The sequence below is a fragment of the Euprymna scolopes genome, chromosome 13 (assembly GCF_053919585.1).
Source record: "Euprymna scolopes isolate OS-2025 chromosome 13, ASM5391958v1, whole genome shotgun sequence".
Taxonomy (NCBI): Eukaryota; Metazoa; Mollusca; class Cephalopoda; order Sepiida; family Sepiolidae; genus Euprymna; species Euprymna scolopes.
In genome coordinates, this window is record NC_136494.1 from 41,204,731 (window position 1) to 41,221,283 (window position 16,553).

General features: G+C 32.8%; 1 protein-coding gene across 2 annotated transcripts in view; it reads right to left on the bottom strand.

Moving 5' to 3' along the window:
- Positions 1-16,553, bottom strand: part of LOC145291985 (intraflagellar transport protein 88 homolog) — a 129,913-nt gene that overhangs the window by 64,113 nt on the left and 49,247 nt on the right. For both annotated transcript variants that reach the window (XM_080137943.1, XM_080137942.1), the window contains exon 16: positions 1,301-1,417. In XM_080137943.1, coding sequence (XP_079994069.1) covers positions 1,301-1,417 — 117 coding nt within the window. The remainder of the gene's footprint in view (positions 1-1,300; positions 1,418-16,553) is intronic.

The following is a 16,553-nucleotide window of genomic DNA, read 5'->3' on the forward strand; positions in this document are numbered from 1 at the left end:
AAAAATAATAACAATAACAACAACAAAAATAATAATAACAATAACAACAACAAAAATAACAATAACAACAAAAATAATAATAATAATAGAGATGATCATGTGCAACAATAATTCTCATAGTTAGCCGAAAACAATGCTAGGCTAAAGTAGGTTCCGGTTATAAAATACTTCCATTACTTACTTTAGTCATTTGACAATTATTAAATAAAACTGGCCATGTTAAGAATGACTTAATAAATATTCTTCTTCCATTAACTGTCCATGTTAAAATAACATTATTTGGAAAGCCATTCATAAAATGGAGGTGAGAGGGGATTTGTTAACTATTCTGTACTGTCACCTAAAAAATTAATATAGCAATGTTTACTCTTTCTGACCACAGAAAAAAAAACACGGAATTCATAGTTTTATATAAGAAAATGGAAACTGACTGAAAGTAAAACAAAATGCAATTTTTTTTTTTCATACAAAGTTTGGTTTAAAAAAGTTTTCTTATCACAATATTTGTTTACAAAAGCCAATGTGTGAAGGTGAACCCTGTGTCAAGGGAAACCTATGTAACTCATAGCTAAAAAGAATGACTAAGTTTGGTTTTAGTCTTTTTTATTATTAAATATTCAACTGGCTTTACAAACTCACTTCTTCAGAGAATCTTTGGCACATTTTGATTATAGGGTCTGGTTTAAAAGGAGCCTGACCTTTTTGTCTGAAATAGGTATTATTCAGTTTAGTCATCTTTCCAGATATTGCCTTTTTCTTCAAAAAGGGAGCTGGTTTATTGCCAATTATTTCTTGTCTGATTCAAATATGCTAAGCAGAGATCAAAGGTCACATTTTTTTTCTAGTATTATATAAACCTAAACAGATAAATCAACAGTAGATTCTTTGATAAGACAGGGACACGTATTCGAAATGAATTCTTCTGTTTAAAGCACAACTGAACCATGATACTTGACTTTTGTGTTTTAAACTTTATTTCAAGCCATTATAGAAAAATAATTTGATAAAATCGTTAGTAGGTTCACTACAGTATAATGTAAACTACAATGTATCGTGGACTAAGTCATTGTGGAGAGGCATGTAACGTTTCCCTTCGGTGCACTGGAGCAGGCAATTAATTGATTTGATTGAAAAGTGGGTGCTTTAACTGATTTCGATGACAATAAAAGTATTGGAGGTGTGGGAATATTTGTTGATCCTCATTCAATCCTGGGCAATGTCAGGTCTCACTGCTAGTCTTTTTATATGTACAGAAATGATAATATATCTAGAAAGTATGTTAATAAAAAAAATCACTTACCAAGATTATATAGCGCCTCCACACAAGATGAATCGTTTTGTAGAGCTTCTTGGTAATATTCTCGTGCTTTTTCATATTCGTTGTTCGAGTAAAGAACATTTGCTTTATTGACAAGAGCTAAAAATTAAAAAAACATTTTCAGTTTCAGAAAATGAATAATTGATGATATTTCATGTGTTATATTCAAATTCATAAACTGTCTGACAAAATGAAATGTTTGGATTTTGATTGGCTATCGTTTTTGATGAACCATATGATGATTATAACTTGTCTGGATGAGTGGCATTCAATAAGTAATGCTCTTAATTCACTTACTACAGTCGTAGAGTAACGAAACTTGACAGTTATTAGTCTTTGTTTACATATGAATCATCTAGATTTATGCATTTCTCCCATCGTTTAATGCAACTTTGAAAACCGTTTTTCTAGAACACCTGAGGTTGGTCCTCCAACCATAACATCATTTTGGGAATCAAGGCCGCATCATCTGGGAAATGCTTTCTTTTAAAAACAACTTCATGGCTGGGAAGAAATGAAAGTCAGAGGGTACAAGGTCAAGAGAGTAGGTGATGGAAAAAGATTTCATAGCTACACATCTTGCACCATGCACATTGTGAACTGGAGCATTATTCTGCAGGAGAATAATACCTTTGCTGATCTTACTTGGTCTCTTGATTTTGCTAGTTTATCTTAATTTCCTCAAAAGTGAAGTATAAAAGGCTCCTGTAATTGTGATACTTTTGCTAGGAAATCTGTCATCATTGCTTCATCCTGGTCCCAAAAGACTAGGAGCAGGACCTTGCCAGAAGAGGGCTGTATCTTTTGAATCCAAGTGCTTCTTCTGCATTGATCGAGCTTTATATCTGGATCATAGTGATTGATTCAAATTTCAATCTGTATAATCAGTTCTTCAAAAAACTTAGATTAATCTTCTTAGCACATCTTCAAATTTATCCTCAAGCAAAGGTGCCAGCAATCTGAGAATCCATCTGTTAGACACCTTATACATATGCAAATAGTCATGGATGATAGTTTCCACAGACCATGTACTAATCTTGACCACTTCAAAAAGTAATGTACTTATCTTCCTAAGTAGCAGTTTCAACTTGACTGACAGATGCCTCATCGATGGCAAATGGAAACAACTAGATCCGAGAGCTGTTACCATATATTTACGGCCATGTTTGAATTCACCATCTAGCATTTTAGAAGGTCATGTGATGAGGCATCATTACCATAGGTTGTTTCATTTAATCAAAAGTCTTCTGCACTGTGCATCCTTTCAAATACAAAAACCAGATCACTGTGTAACACTCAACAGGCTCCATTTCACATGTGATGCAGCTCAAACATCTTTAAATCAGCAATCCTAATTAGTTCAGATCTGTAATTTGTTACCTAACCTAGATAGATACCATTGCACATGCAAAATTTCAGCTAAATATGACAACTAGAAGTAAACCAGGGGCATTACTTATTGAACACTCCTCGTATGTTTTTTTCATTATTGTTTAGTATGCAAGAGGGTATAGCACTGTTTAAAATGATAAGTGAAAAAATTTTACAATGAGAATTAAAAAGGTGATATCAAGGTGAATCAGAAGTATTAAGAATCTACTTAATATCAGATGTATTAAGAAATGGTACAAACAACAAATGTAAACCAGTTTTAATATTTAGATGTTGTTAGAGAACAAGAAAATCCACTAACATGAAATGTTAGACGATGTTTTCACTAATTATGAGGGATGACTAACGTGGCTATTAAATGGAGAAGGAAAGCATGCAGGAATCCATTAAGTAAATAACTATGAATGATAAATTGTATATGAGACAACTTTAATTTAGAATTAAATTATTTTTTAAATGGGATTTTAAGATTTGTTTTATTCTATTTTTTTCTTTCAATATATAATTGGTTAATAATAAAAAAAAATTCAATGTATAATTATCGAAATTGAAATAAAAATGAAATAAAGCAAGCTTTTTAAATCCTATTTAAAAAAAGTATTTAATTACAAAGTTAAATACACCAGAATTCATTTTGTTTTATTTTTGTAAGCAAGTCTGCCATTGTGATCATCAGTTAGGGGGGGGGGAGAATTTTGTGACCCTTCAAAATTTGAAAAGCATTAGGAAATATTTAAACTATCACTTAAAAACTAGTTCCTGACTTTAAAATTCTTACCAAATTTTAATGTATTAAAAGAATTTAATTTTAAAATCTTTAAATCCAATAATTTTATAAACAAAATTAGTTATAGGTTTATTTAGCACAACAACTTAATGACCAAAACAAATAAATTTAAATCGAAAAATGCTATAAAAAACGAATTTGACAAAAACAAAAGAAAGAAAAACAGCATAATTAAAAAGAAAGACAAGAACAAAACAAAGATGAAAGTAAAAAGATTACAGGCAATGTTACGTATAGAAAGTTATAATTTTTTACATCTTTTTTGTTTTAACAAGAATTTAATAAATAAAATTGTGTCATTTAGCATTATCACCTTGTACAATGTAACCTCTCTCACTTTTCAAAGCTTGTTGGTTCCAAGTTGAAAATTCCAACTTTTTTTATTTTTAGTTGCTTGATAATGACTAGAGCTATGACAACAGCATATTCTTTTCATTGTTTTGACTCTCAAATGTGTATCCATTGATATCTTATATGCTTTTATATAGTAATGTGGTTCTTGGTTGATTAACTGTGTCGGATATATACTAGAGAGTCAAAACAATGAAAAGAATATGTTATTGTCATAGCCCTAATTGTAACATTGTAAAAATTTTGGAGTGATGACACATTGCAAAATTGCTTGGAAAAAACAGCTGATGTGTGTATCACAACAACTGTTGCACAGTTTGATGTTTTCCAGTCTCAACAAACATGTAGAATAAAGATATCAAATACCGAATGTCAATTTTTTAAAATGGAAGAAAAATAGAGAGTGCAGCTGCAATTGTCTTTTTCTAATTTTTTCTCCTCATTTTCTATTGTTTTAAGTTCAGTAACTATGGTGGTAATGACACAGTGAGAAAACAGAGTATGTATAAGTTGTCCAGCAATTATTAAACAATGGAAGCAAGATAATGGCTCATGGGCTGTTTAAACATTGCTCACCTCTGCTAGACAAACTCACATTGTGTGAAAGCAAAAACATTGGAACTAAAATAAATTCACTGAAAGCCAGGTGATAAATTTAGGTTCATTCTCTTCAATAAATTCCAATCAAACTTTTTTCATACTGAATGCAAATCTCGTTGGCTGACAAGTATTAGGTCTTTGTTGATGGAATCATAAATAGATAGTCACTTGACTATGACTAGGAGTGATGCATACTAATATTATGTGAGATAGGTTGAAGCTTCTTGCAGTGCACCCTAAATGAGATAAATCCCAACACAAGTACAATTATCTAAATGTTAACTACAAGTAAATAAAGTTAAAAAAAAAAAGATGCTATTTAAGCAAATTTTGTGTTATATTGTATTGTTAAAAAGTGTTTGTGTGCTTATTTCTTATTTATTTATTACTGCTAAACGTTTCTGTTTCTAATCATTTGCTTTTACGTTTTCTGCTACGTTCATCATTGCTCTTACATATACGTGTGTGGGTATGTATGCTCTTACGTACAGTTCACTGTTATGTGTGTGTGTGTGTGTGTGTGTGTGTTCTTACAGTTTCTTTTGCCTTGGAAGGTTTCCAAAATGTGTATGCACAACAATATAATGCCTTGGCCAGCGGATGACATCTTCTGGTCGCTGGTCTGCCATCTTGCGGAGGAGTGGTACTGCTGCAGACAGATTCATCAATGAACAACAAGATGGGATTTGAAGCTTCAATCTTTTATTCAACGCAAGCCTAACATCTTGGACCCTGGTTGTCGGGAGGGACCCAAATTCCTGTCTGCTTCATCTGCTGCCTAGACCAACTCTCCCCATGTGGTCATCAACCAGAAGCTTACCCACAATTCCCATGTCATCCCTTAATTTCCGGTACATTCTATCTAGGTCATTCAAGGTTGATGCCTGTCAAACCTAACCTTCTGACCCTGCTAAGTCGCTGATGGGAAATCAAAATATGCTTATATAACTTTCTATTTCTAAAACTACCTATATAGCATTTAATCTGGGATTCCCAATACTACAGTATGACTGAAAATAAACATTGTACACAGTTGTAAAAAACTTGGATACATACCATTATGCATACTTTTCATTTGGAATATGATTTGAAAATAGTTTAAATCATTCAAAAACTATTATAAAGTAACAAAATATATTATGAATATACATTTTCAGTATTTATTTTAACAGTTCTCAATAAATGAGCATAACTTAATAGTAGTATGAAAATATATTTATGGCAAGTAAGCTCAAAAGAAATGTACATGTTTTATTTCCAGGAGAAATTGTCAGGCTAGTTATGTGAATATATATATATAAAAAATGGGTTAAGAAATTCCAACGAGAGAAAGATGTATATTTAAATGAGAGGGGTCACCAACAATGTGTATTTTTTAACATTATTTTATTATTCCGTGTTTTGGTTTTTCATTAAAAATTATGTTTAGATCATTGTAATAATGTTTTTAAATCATTGAAATAGTTTTTAACGCATTTCAGACGTTCTGTGAAGCGTCCTGTTCAGAAAGTATTTAAAATGTAAAATATTTAGAATATACTTAAGATGTGTTTAAAATGTAAAAGAGCATTTTCGTAGTTCATTTGACATGTTACCGAGCGGTGGAGACATGTGTAAATGATTCTACTCTTCATTCGTATGTTCAAATTTTATTACTGGTTCGTTGGAGAACGGACTGTGGTCACTGCTGTCTTATGTTTCTCTTTCTCTCTTCTTGTGTTTCTACTTATCTTTCCTTGTTTTTTTCTCATTTTTTTCCTTTTTTACTCTTACTTGAGTGGAGGTGAAGGCACGTTGGTACTTGGTCAACTGGGTGCGTAGGGTGTGTGTGTGTGTGTGTGTGTGTGTGTGTGTGTGTGTGTGTGTGTGTGTATGTGAGAGAGAGTGAAAGTGTGTGTGTGTGTGTGTGTTTTCTTGTACTGGTCTGTAGAATGTGCGTTCTGTTTTATAGTATTATAAAGTTATTTGCTTCCCTACGAAGGTAACTGTGATCCAAGGTCGTTTCCAATGTGTGTGTGTGAAGAGGTGGGGCAGCTCCTCTGAAACAAGGGTAGAGGTGTTTTCATTCAATTTTGATATTTATTTTTTGGATTCTTAGATTTTAGAATTGTGATTTTTCGTTTCAGTCTTAGACTGTTCTGGCATTCTTAATATTATGTTTGTTTAGATAAAGAGGCGTATTTATAAATATATGTAGGGGATTTTTTAATGTTTCTTTTCATTTTTTTTTTTTTTTTTTTTTACACAGTGATCACCACTTATCAAGGCCCGGAAGCCACTCAGGGATAAGGATTATTGCAAGTACATTATGTTAGTGTGGAGATTTGATGAAGTGTTTACTTAAGGGGCGGTTCATTAGGAATTTGTTAACATTGGACTTGAAGACATCCAAGTTGTAGTCAGGTGGGAAGCAGGCAGACGGAACAGAGTTCCACAGGCGTGCAGTTCTAAGAAAGAAGATTTGTTCATGGAATCCACGTTTTGATTTAGGCACAGATAAAGAGTGGGGGAAATTTTTCACAGTGGATTCAGCTAGACGGGTGTTTTTCGTGAAAGATTGGCGAGAGGGGACCAGAGATTCGAGTTCAGACGAGCACCTGCCATGGAAATAACGATAAAACAAGGATAGGCTCGCAACATCTCTTCTGTGGGAGAGAGGTTGCAGGGTAGAGAAAAGGGCATCCTCCACTAAGCCACGAAGTCTATTTTGTACTCTGTCAAGGCAGGATAGGCTGTTTTTAGCAGCTCCTGCCCAGATATGGCAGCAGTATTCCATCCTTGGACGTACTTGGCTTTTATATAGATAGAGAATTGCATCAGTAGTGAGATATCTTCTGGAGCGGTAGAAGGATCCCACCATCTTTCCAGCGACCTTGGCAACAGACTTGATGTACGTGTTCCATTTCAGATCAGGAGTAAAGGTCAAACCCAGAAGCTTGTCAAAACATGGGGGCCTCACCCAGACGAGAGCCATCCATCCCAATTGATGCCAGATGGGGATCAGAACGTTGATGATGTAAGGATAGGAGTTTGGTTTTGGATGCATTAAAGATAACCAGCCACGACTTCCCCCACTGAACCACGCGCTCGAGATCAGAGGAGAGAGAATCAAAGAGGATTTTGTCATTTACAGCCTTTGATGTGTTACCGTAGATGGTCGTGTCATCAGCATAGATGTCAACGAATGATTTAAGTATGTGTTTAGGGAGGTCATTGATGTAGATCAGGAAGAGAGTTGGACCCAGGATTGACCCCTGAGGGACTCCAGCATTTATATTGCAGGCCTCTGATTTTTGTCCATCTACCACTACTCTTATGAGCCTATCGGAGAGAAATGATTTAATGATTGAGAAAACATTTCCAGTTATACCGTAGCTGGAAATCTTGTGAAGTAGACCCTTATGCCATACCTTGTCAAAGGCCTTTGATATGTCAAGAGCAATTGCCCTAGAAAGGAAGCCTTTGTCAAGAGATTCACTAATCCTGTGGGATATAACCGTCAGCACATCTGCGGTAGATCTTGTAGAGTGGAAACCATATTGTGTGTCACTAAGAAGGTTGTTCCTGCTGAGGTGGTTGACTATTTCTCTATTTATCCCCTATGTCTCCCTATGTGGGTATGGCCAGATCCAGGATCGGTTCTTGGTTTGGGGAAGGTCTCGTTCCCCAGAGGGCAGGGGGCACTCGGAGAGGTAAAGGTATAGGAGGAAGGATGATAGTTATTTTTAAAATTCTGAAAAAACAACATATAGACACATATATTCAAATTAAGAATTTATTGTTTGACAAACGGAATATATAGAAGGGGTTATGTTAATTTCCTTAATCCAATTCAATTCTTTGTGCATAAGCTTCTTATAGGTAGGGTAATCCATCTTGTAGTATTTTTTTGTTTTATCTGTGGGTACAAATAGGTTTGTGTTTTTCTTAACTTTCTGTATGAATTTGTTTATTTTACTTGTGGTGGCATTAATTGGGTGCTTCTGTTTTTTTAATTTAATCTTCTTAATTAAGTTCAGCATAAGTTTTTCAAACTCTTCTAAGTGGGGGTTGAATTTTGGGTGGGAGGCTGTTTTAAGTCCAAAGAAATTGGCGGCGGCTCTTTCAATTTCTTTTAGTTCTCTATTAGAATTAATTCGGAGGTCATTTCTACAGTATTCTGGGTGTGAGATTTGTGTTTTGATTTTATACTGTTTGTTGAAGCGCATATCAAAATGGTATGCCTTCCATCTAATATTAATGAGGAATTTATTGATAGCCTGTGTAAGCTTGTGGATGAAAGATGAATTAGAGGGAATTATACATACCTAATTCAATGCTTAATATCTATTACTCACGGGAATAATTACAATGGAATGGTATATCCACCTAACATCGGATACACTTTGTCAACACTGAGAAAGCTTTTGGACTACATCAACCAACACACACTCAACGCACCAACGAATACAGCTGCCCTGTATAACTTTCGAAAAATCAATAAGGAGCAATACACTTTTGCTATATAGGAATATTACCTTCTCCCCTGGACCTATTTGCCCACCTGGATTTATAACCCAAAGGACATTGTACTCCTGATAATGGACTACCCAGGTTGTATCAACTTCTCTTTTCGTATAATTTTTTCCATATAATTATCCACAACCACTCAAAAAACTATTTTCAATAATTGTACTGAAAAGCGTCCATTCGCAGCTGGACATTTTGCTAACCGCATTTCATTTCCTCTGATGATATGAGCCATTATTGAAAATCCATGGATTAAGGAAATTAACATAACCCCTTCTATATATTCTGTTTGTCAAACAATAAATTCTTAATTCGAACATACGTGTCAAACTTATATATTGCTCTATTCTTAAATATAGAGCTTTTCCTTTTTGGCTAAGATCACCTTGAAAGTATCACTTCAAGTAATATCTATCAGGATTTTTCATCTGAATTCCATCAGTGTCTTATCTCGCTTATATATATATATATTCATAGATATTCATAATTTATTTATATATATATATTATATTTAATTATATATATCTTTACACTATCAAAATAAACCTGTAAAGTATAATTCATTAACTTATTTTTCCTTTTCTTTTTCTTTCCATTTTATAAACAATAAATATCTTTCAATCTCTCCCCGCCCGGTTAAATTACTTTAAACCCCATTTTCAACCCGTTCCTTCACTAACATTAACTCTCCAACCTGTTGCCATGGTGATCCTTTAAATTAACTGTTACTTATGCCGTTATCAAAAAAAGTAGCGTCTTTTAAGTTTAAACCGTTAAAAAACACGTATATAAGAATTTACACATAATTAATATTTAATTATAAACCCCTCTCTTTTCTTAATACACTCCTACTACTTTAAACTCCAACGTCCTCTCCCCACCACTCCCCCTTCTTTTCTAACTCCCCTTTATCTACGATCTTTCCATTTTTATTTGACTTTATAACTTAGTCCATCTATGAATTCTGATGATGCTAGTTGGTTTTTTCCTCTCTTTGAGGATTTTCCTCTAGCTGAAACAATTTGTAAACTCATTCTGGACTCACAGTAATAAATTTCCTATATACTGCTCTGACTACACATTGAGCACTCTAGTCCGGTTTTTCACCACTGGTAAATAAATATCCGCTCCTCTACAGTTGAGCACTTTACAAAAAAAACTCGGAATCTACCCCATTTAAGAATGGAAAAGATCAACTTCCGACTCTCCCTCAAAAACATTCCAACGATACCAAAAAATGAATACTTTCTTATCCTAATAAGAACAATGGAGGAACTCATTAGAAAAATGCGCTGTAAGGCCTACTTCTTCCTTAAAGAAAAAGATCCTGCTAATCCAACCAACCACTACGGATTTAACAACAAAAACACAGCTCCATACATAGAACAATTGGCCGCTTTTGAAACGGATCTAACAGATATTATTAACCACATTTCTTTCCGTAAACAAAAAAATCCTTTCCAACTCCACATGGACAAAATAATTAAAGATATAGATAAATCTAAGCAAATATACCTCAAGGCTGATAAATCACAAAATTTCTACAAAGTCTCCAAACAAAAATACTTAAAACTTCTAAATGATAATCTCACCTCAACATACAAAAAATCAAATATTGACTTAATCAAAGACATTAATATAGATAGTAAAATAATCATAGATACTTTAAACCTAAGCAACAGGGTAGCTAAGCTAGATACTAAAAATGCATACCTCCTCATAAAAGACCATAAAGAACACTTCCGTACCAGACCACAAACCAGGCTTATCAACCCCACCAGACCCGAAATTGGCAGAATCAGCAAAACAATTCTTGAAAGAATCAATAAACAAATCAAAAATAAATTCAACCTAACCCAGTGGATTAACACCGAAGACACCATTAATTGGTTCAAAAGAATACCTAACAAGAACAAGGCTGCATTTATTCAATTTGACATAATTAATTACTACCCTTCTATTTCTAAACACCTTTTTGACACTGTCTTGGATTTTGCTTCTACCTTCTCCGATGTTCAACCATTTGAAACTGACATCATTCTGAAATGCCGTAAAACTGTCCTACTAAGCCAGGACTCTCAATGGACTAAAAAAGACCAACCTACCTCCTTCGACCTTGCGATGGGTGCTTTTGATGCTGCTGAGGCTACTGACTTAGTAGGCCTTTTCATCCTATATAATCTCACAAAATTTATCCCCAACAACAACGTGGGACTTTACAGAGATGATGGCCTTATCATTGTTGAAAACGCAAGCGGCTCAAAGTGCGAAGGCATTAAAAAGAACATCATCAGGGAACTGAAGAATATGGATCTAAAGATTGAAGTAACTTCCAACTTAAAAACAGTAAATTTTCTAGATGTTACCTTTAACCTCCCTAATAATACTTATGAACCATACACTAAAAATAATACATACCCCCTATATATACACCCTATGTCCAACCACCCCAAACACATTATTAAACATATCCCTAAATCAATAGAAAAAAGGCTTAGCACAAACTCATCTAACTCCAGCATTTTTAACCTACACAAACCCTTCTTTGAAAATGCTTTAAAGGAATCTGGATATTCCAACCCTAATATTACATACTTGGACCCTAATAAACCCAACAATACAAATAGGAATAACAGATCCCGCAAAGTCCTCTGGTTTAACCCTCCCTATAATAATATGATAAAAACTAAATTAGGTAAAAAATTCTTCATGCTTCTTAATCACCACTTCCCCCCTAGTAATATTCTACATAAAATTTTTAATAAGAACACTATTAAGCTTAGCTACAGTTGCACAAATAATCTAGAAAATAAAATTAAAAAACACAACAATAAAATACTAAATAACCACAACTATAATAACAATGGTCAAAATAACTGTAACTGCCTTAACAAACCCCAATGCCCGCTCCAGCAAAATTGTCTCTCAACAAATGTGGTTTACAAAGCAACTATTGCCCCTGCTGAAGACCCACAAAACAAAAAATTTTACATTGGCCTCTCAAGCACCACGTTCAAAGACAGATTTAGAGTGCATAAATGCTCCCTAAATAACCCCAACCACCCCAATAGTACTTCATTAACTAACCACTATCTACTACTTACCCGAAACAACCTCACCCCAATTATTAGCTGGGAAATTCTTAATAGAGCTAGTACCTGTAAATCACTAAACTCCCCATGTTATTTATGCTTAACTGAAAAATTACTGATTACTAATTTTAGAGATAGAGATAAACTTCTAAATAAAAAAACTGAAACCTCACTTAATTGTAAACATTATAAATCCCACCTCTTAAGCAACTTCTCACCCTTCTAATAATAACTATAACCCACCCCTAAAATCTAACACTAACGAATTACACACACCCTATTTACAACCTAAACTATATAGTCCCCCATTCATTCTAAAAGAACCCCTCCACAGAACCCCCACCTATTTATCCCACCATTTTTTAGCTGCATCTCTCTTTACCTAACTCATTCTTGTACCCCCCCCCCTTTGCCTTAATCACGCCTTATGTCATTATTTAAAGGTTCTCGCCCCATAGTTTCTTATTGGCTATTTCCATAGTTAGGTCTCGATTTCTATTATTTCAATTACGTACTTATCACAATTGGTATCCTTCGACTTGCCTTTCGGTCTATTATCTACCTGTTAACAACTAATCTTTTACTTACCTTCTATTTTAATTTATTATTTAATTTACCATCTACATATAACATATATAATACACTTTTCTCTTATATTTACCTCTTACTAATTCTTTCAATAATAATTATCATATTTTTTAACACGAAGCTTATTTACATATATTTCGTATTTGTGTTTGTACATATACTCAAGCACATGCTCCTCCCCCATTGATGTGTGTATTTTTTTACATGTGTACTCATATGTATGTATTTGTGTGTTTTTGTTATCTACTTACTATTAACATTTTATTAATAATTATATTAATTTTTATTATTTAATTAACTTACTGATATCCTTACTTTTTTTTACTTTATTAAATAAACCTATAACGTATAATTCACCTATTTACCCTTCTATTTCCCATTTCTTTCTTTCAACTTAACGCCCGACAATTCAAAAAATTATAAATAATAAATTAAAAACAAAAAATTAATTTTTTCAATCTCTCCCTGCCCAGCTAATTTATATATATATATATATATATATATATATGTATATATATGTGTGTATATATATATATATATATATATATGTGTGTGTGCGTATATGTATGTATATGTGTGTGTATGTATGTATTTATATGTGTGTATATGTATATGTGTATATGTATGTATATATATATGTATTTGCTTTTGTGTGCGTATCTTCTACATGTATGTATATGTATGTGTTTATATATATTTGTATTTGTGTACGTATCTTCTACATGTGTATTTGTGTGTGTGTGTGTTTTTCTGTGTGTATGTGTTTTATTCACTTATTATAAATATCTCTCTAATAATTTTATGAATTTATTATTATTTGATTAACCTACTGATATTCTTACCTATTTCTATATTAGTAAAGTAAACTTGTAACTTATAATTCATTAATTTATATTTTTCTCCTTCTCTCTTTCCTTCAACTACAACGCCTGATAATTTAAAAATTATTTATAAAATATTTTTCAATTTCCCCCCCTCCCAGCTAATTTATATTTATATATATATATGTATGTATATGTATATATATATATATATATGTATGTGTAAGTGTGTGCATCTGGATGTATGTGTATTTGCATATATGTTTATATGTGTATATATGCGTGTATTTTTACGTATCTATGTATGTGTGCATATATATATATGTGTTTGTTTATATATATATGTATATGTATATATATATATATATATGTATGTGTAATCACGCATGTACTTTTCCCCCATTTACGTATGTGCATTTGCTGTACATATTTATGCGTGTGCTTGTATTTGTGTGTTACTTACTAAAAATGTTTTTTTCTATTATTTAAGTTACTTACTTAAGCTTTCACCTATTTTATATATATATATATATATTTTTTTTTTTTTTTTTTTTTTATTATTAAAATAAACCTGTAACGTATACTTTCTACCTGCCCGGCTAATTTATTTATATATATATATTATATTTAATTATATATATCTTTACACTATCAAAATAAACCTGTAAAGTATAATTCATTAACTTATTTTTCCTTTTCTTTTTCTTTCCATTTTATAAACAATAAATATCTTTCAATCTCTCCCCGCCCGGTTAAATTACTTTAAACCCCATTTTCAACCCGTTCCTTCACTAACATTAACTCTCCAACCTGTTGCCATGGTGATCCTTTAAATTAACTGTTACTTATGCCGTTATCAAAAAAAGTAGCGTCTTTTAAGTTTAAACCGTTAAAAAACACGTATATAAGAATTTACACATAATTAATATTTAATTATAAACCCCTCTCTTTTCTTAATACACTCCTACTACTTTAAACTCCAACGTCCTCTCCCCACCACTCCCCCTTCTTTTCTAACTTCCCTTTATCTACGATCTTTCCATTTTTATTTGACTTTATAACTTAGTCCATCTATGAATTCTGATGATGCTAGTTGGTTTTTTCCTCTCTTTGAGGATTTTCCTCTAGCTGAAACAATTTGTAAACTCATTCTGGACTCACAGTAATAAATTTCCTATATACTGCTCTGACTACACATTGAGCACTCTAGTCCGGTTTTTCACCACTGGTAAATATATATATATATATATATATATATATTTGAGGGGGGTCATAACAATGTGTATTTTTTAACATTATTTTATACAGCCACACACAGGAACAACACCCCGGTCTCTAATACAACACATTGAACAATACCAATCCTACTTTACCTCGACACCAACAACACTAGGAAACACCTAGAACCATAGTGTAGTATGTGTTCCAACACCGCCCCCCCCCCACTCTCAGTCAGGAGGAGAAATCCTTTATGACTGAGATAATTATCATCCTACCTCCCATACCTGTACCTCTCCAAGTGCCCCCTGCCCTCTGGGGAACAAGACTTTCCCCAAACTAAGAACAAATCCTGGATCTGGTCATACCCACATGGGGAGACAAATAAATAGAAACATTAAAAATCCTCTACATATATTTAAAAATGCACCTCTTTATCTAAACAAACATAATATTAGGAATGCCAGAACAGTCTAAGACTGAAATGAAAAATCAGAATACTAAAATCTAAGAATCCAAAAAATAAATATCAAAATTGAATGAAAACACCTCTACCCTTATCTTTTTATTGGTGCACAACGTTTCGGCCAACTTCCTCTGGCCTTCGTCAGGTGGCCAGAGGAAGTTGGCCGAAACGTTGTGCACCAATAAAAAGATAAGATGAGACTAATAGTCCGAAATAAAATAAAATTAACATACAATGCTCATCTCAAAAATAAAAATTCCAATAAGGAATAATATATATATATACCTCTACCCTTGTTTCAGAGGAGCTGGTTCCACCTCCCCTTTTCACACACACACATTAGAAACGACCTTTGATCACAGTTACCTTCGTAGGGAAGCAAATAACTTTATAATACTATAAAACAGAACACATTCTAAAGACCAATACAAGAAAACACACACACACACACACACACACACACACACACACACACACACACCCTACGCACCCAGTTGACCAAGTACAAACATGCACTCACCTCCACTCAAGTAAGAGTAAAAAAGGAAAAATGAGAAAACAACAAAGAAAGATAATTAGAAACACAATGAGAGAGAGAGAAACATAAGACAGCAGTGACCACAGTCCATTCTCCAACGAACCAGTAATAAAATTTGAACATACGAATGAAGAGTAGAATCATTTACACATGTCTCCACCGCTCGGTAACATGTCAAATGAACTACGAAAATGCTCTTTTACATTTTAAACACATCTTAAGTATATTCTAAATATTTTACATTTTAAATACTTTCTGAACAGGACGCTTCACAGAATGTCTGAAAAGCATTAAAAACTATTTCAATGATTTAAAAACATTATTACAATGATCTAAACATAATTTTTAATGAAAAACCAAAACACGGAATAATAAAATAATGTTAAAAAATACACATTGTTAGTGACTACTCTCATTTAAATATACATCTTTCTCTCGTTGGAATTTCTTAACCCATTTTTTATATATATATATATGCACATAACTAGCCTGACAATTTCTTCTGGAAATAAAACATGTACATTTCTTTTGAGCTTACTTGCCATAAATATATTTTCATACTACTATTAAGTTATGCTCATTTATTGAGAACTGTTAAAATAAATACTGAAAATGTATATTCATAATATATTTTGTTACTTTATAATTATTTTGAACGATTTAAATTATTTTCAAATCATATTCCAAATGAAGAGTACACATAATGGTATGTATCCAAGATTTTTACAACTGTTTACAATGTTTCTTTTCAATTATACTGTAGTATTGGGAATCCCAGATTAAATGCTATATAGGTAGTTTTAGAAATAGAAAGTTATATAAGCATATTTTGATTTCCCATCAGCGACTTAGCAGGGTCAGAAGGTTAGGTTT